At 39.9% G+C, this 20,043-nt stretch overlaps 1 protein-coding gene across 1 annotated transcript; it reads right to left on the reverse strand.

Annotated features, from left to right (window-relative positions):
• Window positions 1-774: 774 nt before the first annotated feature.
• colec10 (collectin sub-family member 10 (C-type lectin)) lies at window positions 775-7,531 on the reverse strand. Its single transcript, XM_079469797.1, has 6 exons — window positions 7,251-7,531; window positions 6,392-6,463; window positions 4,268-4,339; window positions 3,085-3,138; window positions 2,904-2,999; window positions 775-2,090 (listed from the first exon to the last, which is right to left on the reverse strand). The coding sequence occupies exons 1-6, from the start codon at window positions 7,450-7,452 to the stop codon at window positions 1,687-1,689; spliced, it is 900 nt and encodes a 299-aa protein (XP_079325923.1). The 5' UTR covers window positions 7,453-7,531; the 3' UTR covers window positions 775-1,686.
• Window positions 7,532-20,043: the final 12,512 nt, after the last annotated feature.

A 20,043-nucleotide genomic window follows, 5' to 3' on the forward strand; every position in this document is an offset into this window, starting at 1 on the left:
AATGAATTCCAAGGAGATAAAGAAGTAGGCAAAGGTGAAATCACAGCTGTGATTTTACTACATATTGTTACACATAAAATCTAATTTCAGTCCAACAACTTGTTCATCTGTAAATGTGTTTGACTTGATAACAGGGACTAAAAGAAATCAATAAGGCTGAAGGAGACATATAACACGATTTACCACCCACCACAGGGCTTTTTTGCCTGGCTTTGTGAATGAGACCACCGATATTTCATCGGACAAAGCCTTTCACTGAAAGAAGGCTTTTAGATTGGCATGAATGTCCCATTCAAGTTTTTCTACACCTGGTAAAAAAATCCCAGCTTGAAGAACATAGACAAACCTTATATTGTTGTTATCCGGTATTTATTAAGTCATCCTGCCGTCCATATATGGCATTGAGAGGAAATGACATTTGTTATGTCAGATCTCTCCTCTTCTTTTGCTGCTTATAAACTCTCCGCCGGTTAATGAATCAGTGTTTCTGAGCAAATCTTTTAAGAGAACAAAATCATGCTGGGTCACGTCCTTGTACTGACTCATATGTTGGGCAGAAACCAGTATCTCCATAATTTGCGAATATATATATATATTTAGAAATGTATGAAATCTATGGCTGCCCTACATGTTTGTCCGTGGGTTTTGCAAACATTTAGCCAATGTAGAGTATTCAAAATACCTCCTCAGCTTTTGACAATGCACGTGTGAAAATGTTCGATTTCCTGTCTCTCTCCAATATAAGTATACAATAGAACATGCATCTGTAGACTTTTGCTATATCTTTATTTACTGAATTATATGAAAGAGTCATCAACATGTTTCAAAAACAAAAGTAGAAAAAATTGGAATATTTAGAAATATAATTACAACAATATTAAGCAATATGAAAGTAATATGAAATTTCTAAATACACATAGTTCTTATAAATGTTCAATCCTTATGAAGAATGGATCCTAAAAATATAGGATTTTGTTTTAAGGTGATCCTAAAAATGGGCTTTTTGTGGTAACAGGATGTGAGTAACATTATTTAATAATATCCCCTTAAACTCTTGCATCATCAAATGTATAAGTTGTGGAGTACAAAACCAGATATATATCTTTGCATATATCAGAGATCTTTTGAAAGCAAAACCTCCGCCTTCCTATAAGTTCCATCAATAATGCATTAATGTTACATACATAATGCAGTAAGGTCTGAATTCATCTTTCCCTGCACACCAATTGTGACCCTAGATAACAAAACCAGTCTGAAGTAGCACGGGAACCTTTTTACTAATATCCAAAAACACATCGTGTGGGTCAAAATGATTGATTTTTCTTTTATTCCCCAAATCATTAGGATATAAAGGGTTTAGGATATAATTCAATGAAGATATTTTTGTAAATTTTCAAAATATATATACCTTTTTTTGTGAGCGTATGGTCTGCTACGGTGCCTACGATTAACAACTTCCGAGGCAATTTTCTAAATATTATGATTTTTTTGCACCCTTTTTTCTAGAGTTTTAAACTGTTGTATCTCCACCAGATATTGTCCTGTCCTAACAACTATTCAGCGTATTCGAAAAATCCACCCAATATATAATGTATTGCCAAAAGACCTGATCTGATGAAAAAGGTCATTCTCTTCATATTTTGCCACTCTTTGCATCATCTTGTGTTTAAAAGAATTATTAAACAGTCACATGACAGTTGCTGGAGTCTTTCTGGTTTTGGCGAATTCACATATGTAGTATTGTGTGGCTCCACACTCCACCTGGCTCCAGGCTCCGGTGTTACTCATCTGCCCACAGTTGCCTTTATCTCTGTGTGGCCCCTGAAGGCCCCAAGATGTGATGTTGAGGAGCGGCTCACCGTCAACGTACATATAACCCACCTCCGGCTCCCCTACCTGTAGCCCTATAAACACATGGGTAATATCGGTTTCACTGATATATTTGGCCAGTAAGGTGTTGGATTCTGTGGTCCTGGGCATTGCGAGAGACCCCCCACGCAACTTGCAATTCAGACGGGCATCTCCGTACTTCCTCTGCTCCTTCACCAGCAGGTAAAACTTGTCCTCTGTCTCTCTGATACCTAGAATTACTGTAATGAGATTGACAAAACACAGCATCCGTAAGTGTCTGTAAACATTTGTCAGTGTTTCCAATAGAAATACTGCGCGTGAAATGCATTTTGAAAAGAAACAGGTGTGTCATCTGGAAATGGTTTTGTACTGATGAATGGGATTTTGTTAACCAATAGCATTAAACATGAGAGCATGATGACACATGCTGTAGGGGACTGTCAGAATCAGAAAACAACGTATCAAGCCAACTGGTATTTTTTTAGTGTTAAGAAAGAAAAACATTTATTCTGTCACCGATATCGATTTTTAAACAACAACCAACATATCAAGTTTCTACTGTGTAACCTTTAGGGAAAATGACTGAACCCATCAACAAAAATCATGTTAGTTTTGAGAAAGAAAAATGATAAGAAAAACCAACATAACACCTTACATTCTCCAGGCTGACAGACAATTTTGCAAACGACATTAAGATAATAATGAATCTCCTTCATATGTATTAATACTATTTACTAAATAACATGTGAGTTAACATGGCTCACTATTTGGCAGGTATTTCGTTAGAATCCCCCTTTTTATTCATGCGGTTATAACTGCTTCATAATGCATTTGTAAACGGCTTATTAATCATTAATAAACACATTTACGAATGCTTACAACGTGTACCTTAATGTAAAGCGTTACCATGCTGATTTACTGAAGGTCTTGTGCATTGTTTCTCGCTTAATGCCGTGAATCAAAACGGTTATCATCCTAATCATCATCGCAACCGAGAAACAATGACGTCACAGACAGTTCTGGCACAGGTTATTTCGAGACACAGATCTCACCGTTCTTTAAAAGCTTGACAGCGTTTTTAAGCTTGCTTATATTGACGTCCATCTGTCCGACAACCTTTCTGTACCTCCCACAGTCACAGGTAGTTCCTGTCACAAATATTGTGCAATTTTAATGCTGTGTTAGACATACAAAAAGCAGATTGTAATCAATGCGATCAATGAAGTCATTTACCAGTGTTTCCTTTCATTCCTGGAGGTCCATTTGTTCCTTGTTGTCCCTTGTCACCTGTTCACATTAACAATACCTGTAGATTAGTTGTCCATGTTGTTCTGAAGCATATAATTAGCCATATTCAATAATGCTAACATTGTGGATTAAAACAACAAGTTCAGGACAAAAAAGATTTATTCTCTCATTATTTGGTCATCCGCAACCCCAGACTTTCTTTCTTCAACTGAACACAAGCAACGCTACCCGTCACTTTAAGTCCACGTATAGGTCCCAACTTGTTGAAGCATAAAATAGTCGTATGTACATCTGGAATGACATACGAGTGACTACATCTTTAAAACAGTAACATTTCTGTATAATTCTTAAAACACAATACAACCAGTAGATGGCAGCAGTGTACGCATTATAAGAGGGCAGATGATGTCAGGTGCCGGGCAGATGATGTCAGCGAAAAGACCACCATGGTTTAATTTTAAACAGTAGTGATGAGTGTTTGGTCATGTAATAAAAATAAATGATTTGGGAAGCGAATCTCCTCTGCTTGTTTTTGTAGGATTAATGGTACAAATGGTTGACAGACAAAAGTGCAGAGTCATTTCTAAAACAGATTAGCGGTTTAAATATTTATACAGATGATACAGATCTGTCCTCAAGAATCTAAGAGACGGTTCGTTGTTTTAAAAAGAAAGTGGCTTTCTAGCCCGGTGAAGAAAGTGAATATGACATTACTCACAGTTTTATAACATTTCAGTCACTTTTCATGTCTATTGTGTTAACTGAGGGATTTATGACTCATCTGGGAGGCCATGATCGCGCGTGCCGGTGACAAGCTTTCAGTGAATGCTCAGCACATCTGCTTCCAAAGTTAATCAGTCAAAACATTTGTCCACATTCAAGATCGTAACCAAATATTCCAGCCAGCATCAGTCATTTCATCGTTTCGGTCCCCATCGATGTCTGTGTTGGTTAAATCCCTACAAAAATCCTTTAACGCAAACAGCTTAAGATCTTTTTGTTCTAATCTAAGTAAGCATTGCCATTGAACACGGTTTTTGTTTAGCATTTAAAGAGTGTTTCTGTCGATGCAGTCAACATCATCGGTTAAAAAGAAAGTGATATTCATAGACATAGCGGACCCCGGAAACATAAACACATGAACTGTATCTGGTTAAAGTTGATTTACCTCTGTCCCCGACAGGCCCCATTTTTCCCATTTGGCCCATGTCTCCTTTCTCTCCACGCTCACCGGTCAGGCCTACAGTACGGAGAGCAAAAACAAGGTTATCGGCCTCTTGACCCTGCTAGAGTTCAAAAAAATATCTCACAATGCTTTTCCAAAGGAAGCAAGCCAACTATCAGTGTCGCTCTTTAAACCTAGATCGCCCCTCAAACCTGGAAACCTCGATTTGTGTGTGGCGAAATCCTTTTCTGTCAGTAGTCTTCCAGCTCATTAAAAGGTCCGAGACAGCTGTTTTCGAGACCGCCTCGGACCAAATTCCTCAAGCAAATATCCATCTGGAAATAGGTAATAGGGTAACAGGACTCCATTTCGTTTGGTTCTGTACCATCATTCAAAATCATCTCCCTTTGATAGACATGTCATTTCTATACATCTCTTTCCCAAGTTCTCACATGTTTTTCATAGAAGTAAACGTTTCTATTGCTGTTCGCCATCAAAAGCGATTGCTCCGTTTGTTCGGATATTTCAATTACAAGGCAAACTTCTCTGAAAAACCTCAGACGGCATTTGTGAAATGATTTGTGGAGTAGACGGGCCATCTGAATGTCTCAAAAATGATGTGGAAAAGAGGAAACATCTGAATGGCGAAAAAATGACATACTGGAATACCTCACTTTTAAACTTGATTCTGTGTCTATTTTCGTGAGTGTTTTTATTTTGGATTCGAGGGCGTGATGTTGATTAAGTTATGGGATGACCATTTCCTGTAATTGCTTAAAACGGATTAACGCGAAGTCTGCCATGATGTTGCCAGTTAAACCCACTAGTTCTGGGATCTTTCCGGACAATAGTTCAACTGTCCTTAGAGAGAGTGCCATATTGCTGACATGAAGAAAGATATCTGGAAGATTGCTAAATCTCACCCCCTATTGACTACAAAGTGTTTAGTTTCCCTACTATGGTAGTAAATGGTGGGCGAGATTTGACATTCTTCCAAATTTCTTCCTGTATGACAGAATAATGACAGAATATTCATTTTTGGATAACTGTCCCTTTAACATGTAACGTCATCTAAAATGAAATACTGAATGTGCAAATAACAAGCTACTCGATACGCTTCATAATTTCCATTTTGTAATGTACCTGTAACGCTAACAAGGCAGAATTTGTACATATCATTTTCTGTACAGTAATATGTTTACAGTAATATCATACGTTTAGGCGCACGGCTGAAAATAAAGGTTCGCAGTAAGCTGTCATTCTGAACCTTGAAGACGCTGTGGTCATGAGCGAAAAACCAGGCTAAGATCCTTCCTGGCATTTCTCTTTCTTTCAGCATTTTTTTTCTACAGATGAGAGGGCACGTCTCCTGTGATCGTGGTCCAGTCTAACTTGTACTGGTACGATAAACAGTTTGACTGGAAGGAGCGCTTGTGAAGCAGAGCACTGCAGACTACACTTCCATCTTTGAACGCACAGCGACACTACGGCCCCTGGCCAGAATTAACACGTCTGCCAGTCTCTGACGTGACTTCCCTCAAGGGGAGATGTGGTCTGGCTGGAACCGAGCGTCTTCCAGCTGCGCTCTAATGCCCTGTGAGAGCAGACACACATCAAACATCTGACTTCAGGTCAAACTCGGTCTGTGCACTGTTCCAGCACGCCTTCAAAGCGCTACAGAAGAAGCTACTGTGTAGCTTTTAGGAAGTTCATAATCCCAGACATTCCTGCAGCTCAATCGGCACATTGAAAACGTCTTATAAAGTCAATTGAGCATGTTAGCAGCTTCATTACATTTGAAAAGACATTTCAATTAAAAGGTTATTTTCGTCCTCCTCGAAAGGTGTTGTTGACAGATATCTACAGAACTTCCAAAATGTGGGGCTGGTTCATCCAAGAGTACATACGGAGTGAACTTTGGACAGCACATATGCAGCATTACTGTTTGACTTCACGGCACTTGTCAAAAACTCATTATCTCAATATAGAATAACAAAGCCAGCTTGTCATTTGAGTTAAAACTGTCGAGTATTTTTGGCGACTGATAGTAAACAGGCGCGCTCAAACCAACTTCCCTTTAATCTTTCACTGATTCGTTAAACAACAAACCAAGTACGTCTCAGAGACCTCGGAGGCCAGGTGGGCCGGTTTTCCCCATTTTTCCCTCCTCGCCTTCTGCTCCCGCCTCACCTGCATCTCCTGTTGGACGAAGAGGGAGAGTGTCACAGACAGAACTGTTTGGGATGGGTCTTACCCAAACAAACTTCTCCGTTACATTGCAGCTGTTTAAATACAGACAGTTCTTCAATCTCTAGAGTGTCGAGTTTACTGCCAGCAGGAGCAACTCTTTTTTATATGCAGTCTGAAAAACTAGAGATATATAGTGTACACACACACAACTCATTTCCAGAAATAGACTAAATGGTAGTTTCAGCCGATATTCAAATTCACCACATTCCCATTCTGTGCTGATAGTGATGTTTTACGTAATGGAATATTAGCTGACCACAAAAGCATGCAGTTACTGTTTCGCACAATTTCGTTTTCTGAGCCTATAAATGACAAAACGGATGGGAATTTTAACATGCGCACGTTGGTGGGCTTTACCAGCAGGGTTCTCCGTAATAAGAGTAGCTACTGTAGCATTTACAGCTGTAGCATTTTAATGATAAATACCCAGTTTGACGACAAGGAACAAGTTATTGTGGATCTTAAGATTCAATTGTTCCCTGCGAGATTTAATGCAAGACTTTTACAAGTGTCCATTCTTGACTTCTAAAAAAACCATAATGAAAATCTTACAAAGGATACGTTTTGGCACATTGAAGCATAATTAAAAGAAATTAATTAAAAACAAGCTTTCGTTCTATGCAAATGTTTACATTTGTATAATTGTACATAATACAGATCAGTGCTAGCGATAGCATTCCCCAAATCTCTGATGCCAGAAACCTTTGGTTCTTATCATGCCTAAACACACACGTACCTTTGGCTCCAGGGAGAATACTGTTCGAACACACCTCCGTTGTTGTACAAACCGAGTATATGTTACAAAGAAATACAAATAGACATAGTTTCCCGCCGAAATGTTCTCCATCCATGGCCTGCCGTGGAAACTTTGCTGCGCTCTCAGGAGGATAGAATGAGAAGGGAGTTTTACATAGCCAATGTCTGCCAGACCTTATCATATCTGTGTTTAGCTTTCAAACAACACTGTCCAGAGCGCCGACTGTCTCCTTACACTTCATGTCAGGAATTTGGTCTTGTGAAGACAATTAAAGAGTGTTTTCCTATTGGGAAGATCCTTTCGGATACTGTAAATGAATGTAAAAACGACTCGTAATAAGACTTGTTTATGGGCTGTTGAAATGTTTAATTGACAGGTAAAATGATGTTTATTGTTCCTCTGGTTTACAAACTGTAAATAGCTAAGTATTTATTGCTTGGGTGCTTTAAACTTTCACAAATTTTCCACAGATGGTTGGCCCGGTCTCCACAGAGCGGTGTCTGTGAACCACGGAGAACATTCTCCTACATCCTCGCACAAAACAAATATGTTTAAAAGTTTGCCTTTATGTTTATTCCGAAGAGTTGCCCCCGACTCGCTCATCTAAATACTTTCATGGTGCTTTGTGCATATGTCAATGTGTTAATGCTGATACTGTATTTAAAAACTGTCTGGTTGTTCAGAAACACCACAGTTTAATAACAGATTATTGCTTAAAAGCGTGGTTTGTGAATCATTGTTTAATGTTTGATTATTATTGGTTGTGTATTTAGAAGACGAGGAAGTTCATTCAGGATACAACATCATTCCAGTTTATTCTTATTGGTGAAGGATGAGGAGTTCATTCAAACAGTTTGTATTTGTTTACGTAGATAAAATACAGGTGATATTCTCAAAGTACAGTTAAGAGTACAAAGTACAGATGGTGGTCCACAGACAAAGACTCAAGCAATAGATTGTTTTTGCTCTGCGTGGTTATGACAAAGATAAACTTACGACAACATTATAACAGCACAAGAACATTTAGGGGGGCATGAGACCTAAAGCTGTAGGCCGACGACATTTACATTTAGTAATTTGGCAGACGCTTTTATCCAAAGCGACTTACAAAGAGTTCAGTGAGCAATAAGACATATGTCATACAGGAGCTATAATACAATAGGTGTAACAAATGCCAGACCACTTCGTGTTGAGAGAAAGAGAGATCTGTACAATTGAATTGAATTGTGAACTGTACCTGTTTAAGATTGTGGCTTACTGAAGTTTCTAACAATACATCATTTGCTGGAAAATTAGATTTATGAGATCAGATTTATAGTTTACAATTCATATATCAATCAGCCATGTCTTTCTCCCATCCTGCAGTTTGAAGTGTTTATGATGTTAGGAAGCCCGCTGTGGTCAAGACCCTCGAGGTGCGGCAACTTGGATGCTATCGTGGTCTCTCGGGCATTACTGGAGAATCTCTAATATAATTGCATCCGCTCATTTGACCTCATGCGATGTAAAAAACACATGAGTTAGAGACTTGAGATTCCCTGTGAGGAAAGACTTGCAGCTTAATATCTTGGCCGGACAGATTTTCCTCATAAATTGCCATTTCCCCATCTGATTTGCTCTTCATCGATGGAAACTGTGTTTAGGGCAAAGCTGCTAATGTTGTCACGGTCTGTTATCTAAATGAGACACTCATTATTGCACTTTTGCTGGTGGCCAACTCTGTTGTTGCAGAGACTAATCGTTTACATGTGGTTTAATGGCAACCCTCTCATTTAGCTACATTGTTATTCCCACCACATAAGCGAAGGGGTTCAGGGGGACGGCGGTCATCCCATAATTACTTGCATGATAGACCAAGACTTTAAATGAAAGACAAATTGGCTGAGCATTGCTGTAGGTTGTCTGTTAGGCTACTTTAGTGGATTTGCACTCTCGATTTATGATCTCCTCATCTGTGAAATTCTCTTGTCCTCCTATTTTATGATAAAGGCGACTAGTTACTGGAGGTGGTTCGCTTTTTATTGCGGGAAAGTACAGCTGAAACCCACTTGTTACCCCGCGTTTGTTTTTTTATTTGAACCCCTTGGGAATGTAACATCACATAATAAACAGTGACAAACCAAAAAAACAAGCAACAAATGGCTATACTAACATCACAGCTGAACAAGAAATAAACAAGGAAATGATGTAAGCGTTGGCTGTCCTCCGTTGTGTCATATGGTTTGACTAAAGCAAACAGTCGAAAAGCAGCTTGACATGCAGGGGGCGGCGTGTTTTAATACTTGACTTGTTAAGTGATTTATTTTGGATTCGAAAGATTACTTTTGTCCCAGATGTTTTTCTGTATGCTACAGGTTGACATATAATGACGTAAATTGAGAGAGATACAAAGAATTGTAAATCATTGACAGCCTTAATGTCAAATCCACCTTAAGTGAAGCATACCTGTCCTTGCTAGATTACTTTTATTAATGCATTTATCTTTCGGTTTGGCAAAGTCACTGAATTAACCAATGTTGCATTATAGATCTAGTCGACATGCTCAGGCCAGTCAGCATTAGAATATAGCCCCTGCTGGTAGATGACATTACTACACCATTAACCTGCCGTAATTCATCTTTCTCTATTAACAAAAATCCAACAGTACTGGGTGTTCTTATTTCATTATTTGCCAGGAACATGTAGGTAACTAAAGTGATATTATGTCTTACTGCAGATGTTTAATTAGTTTCTAAAGGGCTATTAAAAGTGTGACTTTTTCACAGCCACTGCACTTTTCACTCACATGTCATTTCATTTTTCTGTGCCTCCAGAGTGATTGGTCACATGACAATTGGCTCAAAACGTGCTTTAGAAACAAATGTAGGTAAGCAGAGAGGCCTGCACGTGAGGCATAAATCAAGTAACTGTCATTGAGGTCAGAGGGATGCTCTCTCCAGGTGTGATTTGACCATTTTACCAAAACACACAAAGCAATGTTTTGATGGTACCACCGAGCCACAGTATACACCTTTCAGAGGACTTGACCTCTGAATGTCTAACGCATAGCTGACTTTGCATATCATGCGGATAGGAGAAAGTGTGACAGAAAATCTCAAATAGTTTTGCATTAACATGAAAACACACAAACGCTACCACATCAACATCTGGACTTTCAACAAACAAACTTTGACTGTGATGCCCTGATGTTGTGTTTACAAGAATACTCTTCCTTATTTCAACTGGGAAGTGAGTTCTTTACACAGTGCACAAATACATTCATTACATTAAATGCAAGTCCTGTTCTCAGTTCTAAAGTTCCTCTTGACTGCATTATTAGTTTATTAGTTGAATCTGTCAGCAGAAACGTAACACTGGCTGTCAAGGGAACGGAGGTTAGGATAACTAGCCCTTTGCTAAGAGAAAAACTTAAAGGGATTGCAAATCTGTCATTCTTTATTTACCCTGTCATTCTTTATTTTATATGTCATACAAACATATGATTTTCTTTCTACAGTTTGACACAAATGAAGATATGTTGAGAAATGTCTCAGTGGTTTTGTGTTAATACAATAGAAATCAATGGGCTCCAAAGTTGTTTGGTTACCAACGTTCTTTTAAATATCTTCTTTTTTGTATGGTAGAAGAAAATCATACAGGTTTTAAATGGCATGAAGATTAATAAATGATGGAATTTTAGGGTGAACTATCGCTTTACTGTTTGACTTTAATGTGTCAGTGGAAAAACAGTTTGTTTGTTTTCTTGTGCAAAAACTGTTGAACAATAGACACTAGACATCAAAATTATGCTACAGTACCTTATAAGGTACATTTTATGTGTATGCATATTAAAGAGGCAATCCCAGAATGCATTGCAATGATTTCTGTGAAATGTTCATGAAAGAGGATGGAGTCAAAGCGAAATGTCAGGTATTTTTATTTTGAACAAAGAATTTCAAGAATTTAATTTAAAGTTTTTTTACCCAGTATTTTTTTGTGCTCTTTATACTATGCAATTATGATTGTGTGGGTAAATGTAAAAATTGAGTCAAAGGGAAATTTTTATTTTGAACAAAGAATTTCAAGAATTTAATTTAACGGTGGCTGTGGGGGACCGACACGTCAAGGTAAACGGTAAAAACCAGCGAGACCCATTTCTTGTATTGTGTAAAGAAAACTCGGAGAACCGGCTTCGCCAGACAATGGAGATTTTTAATTCCCTCCTGATTAGCTAATATATTCCCTTTATAAGGGAACTCATTATTAACTCATTATAACAAACGAAGGGGACACAAATAATCAATTCCCACATAACAAATAACATTATGCTTTACAACACACACCATACAACAAATACATCTCCAATAATGACAAACAATCTCCAATCCCCAAATCCATTCATGGATATAAAACTGAATGGAGGAGATAACCAACAAGTCCATCTCAGGTTCTCCCCCGTCTCAGCCATAGATGGTACGTCTAGGTGGAACCAACAATCGGACAAGTCTCCGTTCCCGCACGGACTCCAATTTTTGCCGAACCAGAATCTCTCCCGCAGACGTCTCGTCATTCCGGTAACTCATACAAAGAAATAGGTGGTTTAATAAAAGAGGTATGCCAGATCAATAGTAACTGATTTGTATTGACTGCAAAAATAAAAGAAAACTATAGATATTGCTGTCCTGTGTGTTTATTGTCAATAATACTTTAAACCATCAAATATACAAACAACGTGTCTTAACTAAATGTAATATGTGGGTGTGTTTGAACTTGAGAGAAGGGCATGGATATCTGAGCTCACAAGCGCGCGCAGATGTAAAATGTATGTATATGTGTGCTCGAATACCCACACTTGTGTGGCTGATCTCTCAGTCCGTCACAGTGGCTGTACGCCTTTAAGTGGCGCCTCTTCTCGTCCTGGTGTTCTTCTCAAAGAGAAGACCCGCGGAACTGCTCGATCAAGAACGTGCTGTCCTTCCTGCAGGAGAGGCTGAAGAGTAATCTCTCCTCTTCCACACTGGAGCGGTTCATCACAAACCAGTTGCTGGTAAGCCTCTAGGGCAGCGTGACCTGATCAATAGGTTTCTTAGTAGCGCAAGAAGGCTAATCCGCCTCGTCCATGCTCCGTACCCTCTTGGGACCTCGAGGTGGGCCTTCAGTGGCCACCTTTCTAGCCCCTCGGAGAGCCTGCTTTTCCTCATCTTACGATGAAGATGGCTCTCCTGCTGGCGCTCGTATCCATCCAGAGGGTGAGGTACCTGCAAGCACTGATTGCCTAAATATTCGGGCCCGGTGACTCTCACGTGATCCTGAGACCCCGGCCTGCCTACATGCCCAAAGTTCTCGCCACTTCCCTTCGGAAGCAGGTGGTGAACTTGCAGGCGCTCCCCACCCGGGAGGAAGACCCAACCCTTTCCATTTTGTGTCCGGTATGTGCACTGCACCTCTACTTGAAACGCACAGAGAGCTTCAGGAGCTCTGAGCAGCTCTTTGTCTGTTTTGGAGGTCAGCAAAGGGGAGGGCTGTCTCCATCAGAGGTTGGCACACTGGTTTGGGGCCGCCAAGGAATTTCTAAATGCCATTGGGCTTGGCGAATAGCACATGCACGCTAGCTCTCATCGAGACTCGCTTACAATGCCACTGGACGGGCCGCTTCCGCTCTCCATGCTATGGCAGTCCTCCAGGTCTTTCAGGCTAAAGTCCTGAAGGACCTGGACGGCGGGAAGTCCGACCCAACTCGCATGAGCGAGTTACGCACTGACCTCATGCTCCAGGTGACGAAGGCCGCGGCACGTGCCTTGGGTCAGTCGATGTCCACTATGGCTCAACCTTGCGCAGATGGGAGAGGTCTCACAAGATGGGCTGTTTGGTGATACCATGGAAGACAATGTACAGCAGTTCTCCGTGATCCAGAAACAGACTGAGGCAATCAAGCAGATCCTGCTGCTCCGTGACGTGGCCACCCACAGGTCGTCATGGTCCCGAGCTCAGTCTGCTTCCCAGCAGCCCCGCTTCCCTGTGCCTAGAGTTGCTGGCTGTCCTTCTGGCACTGAGAAGGCTCCGGCACCTCATGCAGGACAAACACGTGCTAGTCTGGTCGGACAGCACGACTCATGTGGGGTACATGAATCGCCAGGGCGGCAGATGTCGCAACTCGCCCGACGCCTCCTCCCATGGAGTCAGCAGGTGACCAAATCCCTGTGAGCCACGTTTATCCCGGGCAACCTGAACCAGGGGACGGGCACAGTTTCTCTCGTGAAGGTTAAGTCTCTTGGTCAGCACAACCTCAGGGGCGCAAGAAGGGGGGATCTACCTTGACCACGCTCCGTACCCTCTTGGGACCTTAATTTGGTTTTACAGGGCCTTGGTACGATCCCTTTCGAGCCCCTCAGAGATGCCAGTCTTCCTCATCTGACGATGAAGACCGCACTCAGGCATTCTTCCGTGTCCCATGGGTGCCTAGAATTCAGGCCCGGTGACTCTCACGTTGTCCTGAGGACCCCAGCCCGGTTACGTGCCCAGGGTTCCCACCACTCCCTTCTGGGATCAGGTGGTGAACCTGCAGGTGCTCCCTGCACCGCTATCTGGACCGCAAGCAGAGCCTGAGAAGCTCTGAGCAGCATTTTGTTTGTTATGGGGGACAGCACCGGGGAGGGGGAGAGCCCACTCCACTCAGAGTATGGCCTCCTTGTGGGCAATGGCGCAGGGTGCCTCTCTGGCGGATATTTGGGTTGGGCTACGCCCAGTACCTTCGGAAGGTTTTACAACCTCCGAGTGGAACCAGTGTCAGCCCATGTCCTAAGCGCTACTGGCGTATAGGACGGGCACCTGCTTTGGGCGTACGCCTGTGAAAGCACCTTCTCCCCTTTTCAGGTGAGTCTAGGGCGCTATTTAGCCTCCCAACTTCCCCCCTTAGGGCGAAGTACAGGCATTCCATCCATCACTTAACATTGGCATTTGGTAAACAGACTGGGCGGAGCAGGAGTACAGTATTGGTAGAGTCACCCCTGCTCAGGTGGACCCCAAAACTAGGCCTATTGCCCCATATGTAGTGACTCCCCTGCAGGGTCGTTCCGTATGTTGAATACCTCACTCCTGATTTCCCTATTGGTGAATCTGTGACCTCCCCCCCCTTGGTGGTTGTCCCACCTGGGTTTTGTCCCCCTACTCTGGTTGAAACATTCTCAAATGTTGTTCTCCCCACTGGTGAGACCATATTAGTGTCTTCATATGTAACCTCCCCTTGTGGTAGGATGTGGCCTCAGTAACACACTCTTCAACGAGGAGAGCAGTGTTTCCCCAGTATTACGCACAAGTTCATTATTTGAAATGATTATTTGAAGGAAATAGTTCATATTTTAGGAGTGCCGTGCAGGCACCGCGATTCTTTTGACCAGAGAAATTGTCACGGCCTGCGTTTTCTGCATGGTTTTAGAGGCCTTTTACACAAGAAAGTTTTCAAATAAAAACAGAAATCTTTTAAGGGGACTGAAAACGAAACCTTTTGAAAACGGGTCTCAAATTGCATGTTTTTGAATTCATTATTGTTTCCCTATAAACTCTGAAGGCGGCACATTCATGCGCGAGTGTTCCCCAAACAATAATCGCGGCCTCCATGCTGCATTCTTGTGCCATGTGACATAATTATTATCATTTCTCCTGCAAAAAGTAGATTTACTGCACCACTACAACCAGCGGAAACATAGTATTTATATGCCCGACAAAGTGTGTTAAAAGCTATTTTTAGATTAAAACAGTGTATGCGAATGTGCGTAAGCACATGTGGTTTCTTTATAGCGTAACAACGCCAACCACTGGACTGGCATGCATAATCAATGTAAATAGAGATCGTTTTGATAGCGCTGTCATGTGTCCATGAAATTTTTCAAAAAATGCAGAGGAAAAACCTCTCCGTTTTTATCGCGTAAACAAGTCGCCAAATGTGAATTGCCCCTCATAGTACCATCTTGAACTGTTGTCCTGAAGTGTCATGCTTCTCATGATAAGAAGATTAAAAGATTTTTTTAAGTTTAAAAGATTAAAAGTGCATAAATACAAATATTAAAGCTAATATTTCCCTGCGATCTGGTATCCCAGGAGAACAGCAGACAATTCAGCTTACAGACACATGGTTACAGTTCTTACAACATCACTAAGATCATATCTTTTACTCTATCAGTTGTTCTCACAAACATGACAATAACATTTGATCCCGTGTGCTTATCAACTTTGTATTATGTTACCAACTGTTGCAAATAAGCCAACATGAATTTTTTCTTAATGTGCCGTATACTGTATCTGCTTGATTTTACTGTACATCAGTAGAGTAAAAGGTTCTGTGGTCAAAGTCGGCCTCAGATGAACCTTTGCAAACTAAAAAAGCTGCCAGTTTAACTTTCTGGAACCTAGTCCGATCACAAATTATGAAATGGGTCTGATTTAAACAATGGAAAGCACTTTGTTCTTTTGCTGACGTGAAATGGGGAAATCCATTTATTCAAGAACTGGCATGAGATTCTGTGGTTGAGCTCTGCCATGCAGTATGAAGACGTGCCAGAGAAAATTCAGCAGTGGAACTGAACAAAATGGCTCAGCCTGATATGGGCCATTTTACAGAATTGGTGCAAAATCAAAGTTGGATACATCTTGAAAAAATTTGGATTTTTTTTGCCAGAATGTTTTATGTATACAAATTGTATAACATCAAAGGTACACATTTCTAGTAATTGTGTTAATTTTTATATTGTAATTTCTGAAGGTTTTGATACATTCTTCCTCTCCCCAAATGTTGTCACTACCGAGACACAATAATATATCATTTAATAAGAAATATTATATTTACATGGTAAGATTTTTTTTACATTTACTTTTTAAATATATTTTTTGCTATTTAAAAAAATGTCACATGTGAATCACTAAGAGTTACAATTTTAACAATATTTCAAGTGTAATTAATGAGATCTTCAATCTTTCATTGTAAAAGGCATTAAATTGGTCATACTGATTTCAAATTTAAGCATTAGTTTATATATACATTGAACCCAACGCTAACATAACATCTTTGTTGATAGTCTAATATACTTTATTTTTGACCAAACATCCCATTGTCCGGCATCACACACACGTTTTAGTGACATAATGTTTTGGTAGTGATCACAATACTTAATTTGCACAGCTGAATCAGACTATCAACATGTTTTTTTAATAAAAATAACTAACTATGTTGCAAATACGCAGCCAGCACATATAGCAAACACACATCTGACAGTAAACATCTAATAGAAAACCTACAGCTCACATACTATATCACTACTAAAGCTTACTTAAATTCTAATTACCTGCATAACTGTAAAGAGTTTTGATTATTTCCCCAAATAAAGGATTAAGTGTTTTTTGTCTCTACCGAAACAATGATACCCAGTGATACGTTTCGGTCGTGACCGTTTTGGTAGTGACAATTTTTTAATACTTTTATGTCTAGCTTAAAGATGCTAATCAGCACATGGTTATCAAGCACAGAAATGTACACACAATCGTTTTCTTAATTGCAGAAAAAAATGATTGGTTGTTACGTTCTTTAAAGTAACACAAAGATTTTCAGACTTTTGAAAACGTTTACATCAAAATGGTAAGAAAAAATATAGGGGTGTGGCTAAAATCAGTCTCAGACAAAGGGCAAAAAAATACACTATTTAGGTAGTGACATTCAAATCCGGGACACCTTTTTTTACATAAAGTTTAATAATAAAAATATATTTTTTCAAAGAAAAATGCTTTTTTCTTAATATGATTATCATAAGTTGAAATGTAGGGTTTTGGGTTCGGGACACCCATCTCCCAATGTAAAGTACCCAATAAATTATAATTGTATATGTAATAAGCTAACTGATACTAATTATTATTGTGGGTTTCAATAGATGAAAGAAGGATCTTAGTAAACAACTAAGATTTGAAGACTTCAATGCTTTTTAAATATGTTTTTTTATGTGAGACATCAGTCTGTAGAATGGCGCATATACTATGTTTTTAGAGCTTCAAATGTTCGCATTGCAGAAACCTAGGTACAGTATATTTCTGCCATGTCTGTCACATCATCAACTCTAATGCCTCTAAATGGTAAAGGCTGCTAGTAGATCCCCATCAATCTTAAAATCAAGTGAAAAAAGTGATGTTTCAGAATCATCTGAGACTATCAAAAGTCTTCATTTGCATTTCAATGCTTTTTAGTGCCGCATTTACATTACGTGGTTCAAGTGGCCTAATTCTGATGTGTTTTGTAATGTGGCATCGAATATGACCATGTAAGCAGTGAAAAAGCTCATGGTTTCTGAGGTCGGTTTCAGGCATCATTCATATGTGGAAATAAATCGGATTAGAATATGCATTTTGCCGTGTAAGCGAACACACCAGTATCCCTGTTAATGTGAGATGTATGTCAACGAATAAGAGATGCTCACTCAGGTAGACGCCAACCATTATTACATGGGTGTTTTCATGAATATCTTGAAGTATTTAGTGTTTTGTTGTCATTACTTTTTTCAATTGTGAGTTTGCTGCCCAATGAATTTCCATTGCATATTGCACCATCTTTGCATTCCTTGCGGTTTAAGCTTTTCTGGGTCAGTATGTCTACTTTGGTTTGTAAATGCAAATATTGAATATACAGAAAAACCAATGTAGTCAACAAATGAGAACGACCTGCAGTGTAAATGTGCAACATAAGAGAAATACTTAACATTTATGTGTTTGGCTGACATTTTTCCAATGCAGATAATGCCAGCTAAATACAGAGACATTAAAGAGATCTCATTCGTAATTTTTCTTTCATATGGAATGTCACCATTACACTAACCCTGATTCTAACTAATTGCCTATGACTTGATAATCGCTCTCATACAGGAAAGTCCTAATCCACACACTTACACCAGACACGTAGTATCAATACAACATCAAATAGCAACAGATGAGGTTTCTCAAACACACCGGGTGAGTGAGTCATCCTGATCACAGACGGTTTATTGTGCTGTAGTCCTCAGACAGGAGATACAATTTAAAGGTGCTTCGGAAATAAACTACAGAGATTTAAATTGTAGGATCAAATGCCATTATGCTGGGCATTTTCCTCACCATTGTTCAAATGTGGGATTTACAGATGTAAGTCAGTGGCAACAGACATGTGAGTCAGAGGATTTTAAAAATACACATGACTTTAAAATTGCTTTGAGTTTTGGTGGAGTCCACCATCTGGATATTTGAGTTCCACCCTGTTTGATATGTTTTTTTCTCATCTCTTTTTTGGGGATGATTCGGGGAGCTGCTACGGCATCGCTCCGTATGCCCAATTCGAGCGATTTGTAAGTCCTACAGATGTATGTTTAGATATTCCAGTTGGTTATTACTCTGAAGAAAGTAATTCATTACTAGTTACAAATTAAATATTCAATAGTGTAATTAGATTACTGTACATATGACTCTCTCCAAAAAGTATTTAATTCCTTATTACTAATTACTTTCATTAACCTTGATTAGTTTTGATTCAAGAATAGACATGAAACGGCTTATTTAATTCATACCAATAAATAATAAATAACTATATCGATTATTCTTATTAACTGACTAAAGTATACAAATGTGAGATGGATATATTAAATCATACATTTTAAAGTAACTTTGATGTCATTTCCAATATTGGATATATTACACACTATTTAGTTAAATTACATCAGAAGTGACTATTTGACAATCAAAATTAAAACAAGTACAATCAAGCCCAAAATACCAATTCATACACATTTTAAGAAACTGTCAAGGATTAAAGCCGTGGGCTTATTTCCATTGTGGTCCTCTGTATTTAAAAATGGACAAGCAGTTCATAATGGGATATCAACATATCATATAATACTTTCAAACACAGTTAAAAAGCCATTTCTAAACCTTTCTTCTAAAAAGACCTGCTTCTTGAATTTGTCAGCCAATTCATTCCAAGCAACAGCACTAGAATACAAAAATAATGCCGCATGTCATGTTTCTCTTGGTTTAGTGGCAGGATCATGACAGAATCTCATGTTTTGTGTGGAGAGAGGTATTTATGGCCCTTCTGGCCTTCCATACACTCTCTCCGGTCTCGTCTCTGTTGCCATCCTCTCGTTACCTCGTTATTGATTAATGCCCTAAACCTGTTCCCCTCTTGATTTGGTCCATTATTTAATGCCCTTGTGTCTTCTGTCTTGTGCTGGTTCATTGTGGTTGTGTGGTGAGTTAACGTGTCTAGTCTAGTCTAGTCTAGTCTAGTCTAGTCTAGTCTAGTCTAGATGTTCATGTTCATTTTAGTCTTGTTTAAGTGTAGGTAGTTTTAGTCCTGTCTTGTTATTGTATCCATGTCATGTTTTGTTATGTTACCCCCACGTGGGTCTTTGTTTTATTATTTATTAAATATGTTAACCCCTTACCCGCTGTCTGCACCTGGGTCCTCTGTCCTTGTCTCACCGCTCGAGAATCATGACAGACTGAACCAGTCAAAATCGGAACCAGCAGACAGAGTGATCAATGCAGCAGCGGTCGAAGCTGCCGGGTTCCCCTCCAGGGTTAGAGGCTGCTGAACTCCCTTCCAGGTTCGAGAACACCGGACTCCCTTCCTTAGTCGGGGCCGCTGGACTCCCTTCCACGGTAGAGACTGCCGGATTCCCGCTCCTGGGCGAAGGCTACCGGACTGCCTTCCAGGGTCGAGACCACCGGTCTTCCCTCCAGGGTCGAAGCCGCCGGAATCCTGTGGCCGCCAAAGATCCCCAGCCGG

Source organism: Barbatula barbatula (assembly GCF_947034865.1).
Source record: "Barbatula barbatula genome assembly, chromosome: 12".
Lineage (NCBI taxonomy): Eukaryota > Metazoa > Chordata > Actinopteri > Cypriniformes > Nemacheilidae > Barbatula > Barbatula barbatula.

What these genes read in the sequence shown, in the direction of transcription:
- colec10 (XM_079469797.1), bottom strand. Translation starts at nt 7,452, where the DNA reads ATGATAAGGTCTGGCAGACATTGGCTATGTAAAACTCCCTTCTCATTC. An exon ending in CGGCCCACCTGGCCTCCGAG is followed by an intron (nt 4,340 to 6,391) that starts GTCTCTGAGACG and finishes TCCGTACTGTAG; the next exon opens with GCCTGACCGGTGAGCGTGGA. An exon ending in GGGGCCTGTCGGGGACAGAG is followed by an intron (nt 3,139 to 4,267) that starts GTAAATCAACTT and finishes TAATGTGAACAG; the next exon opens with GTGACAAGGGACAACAAGGA.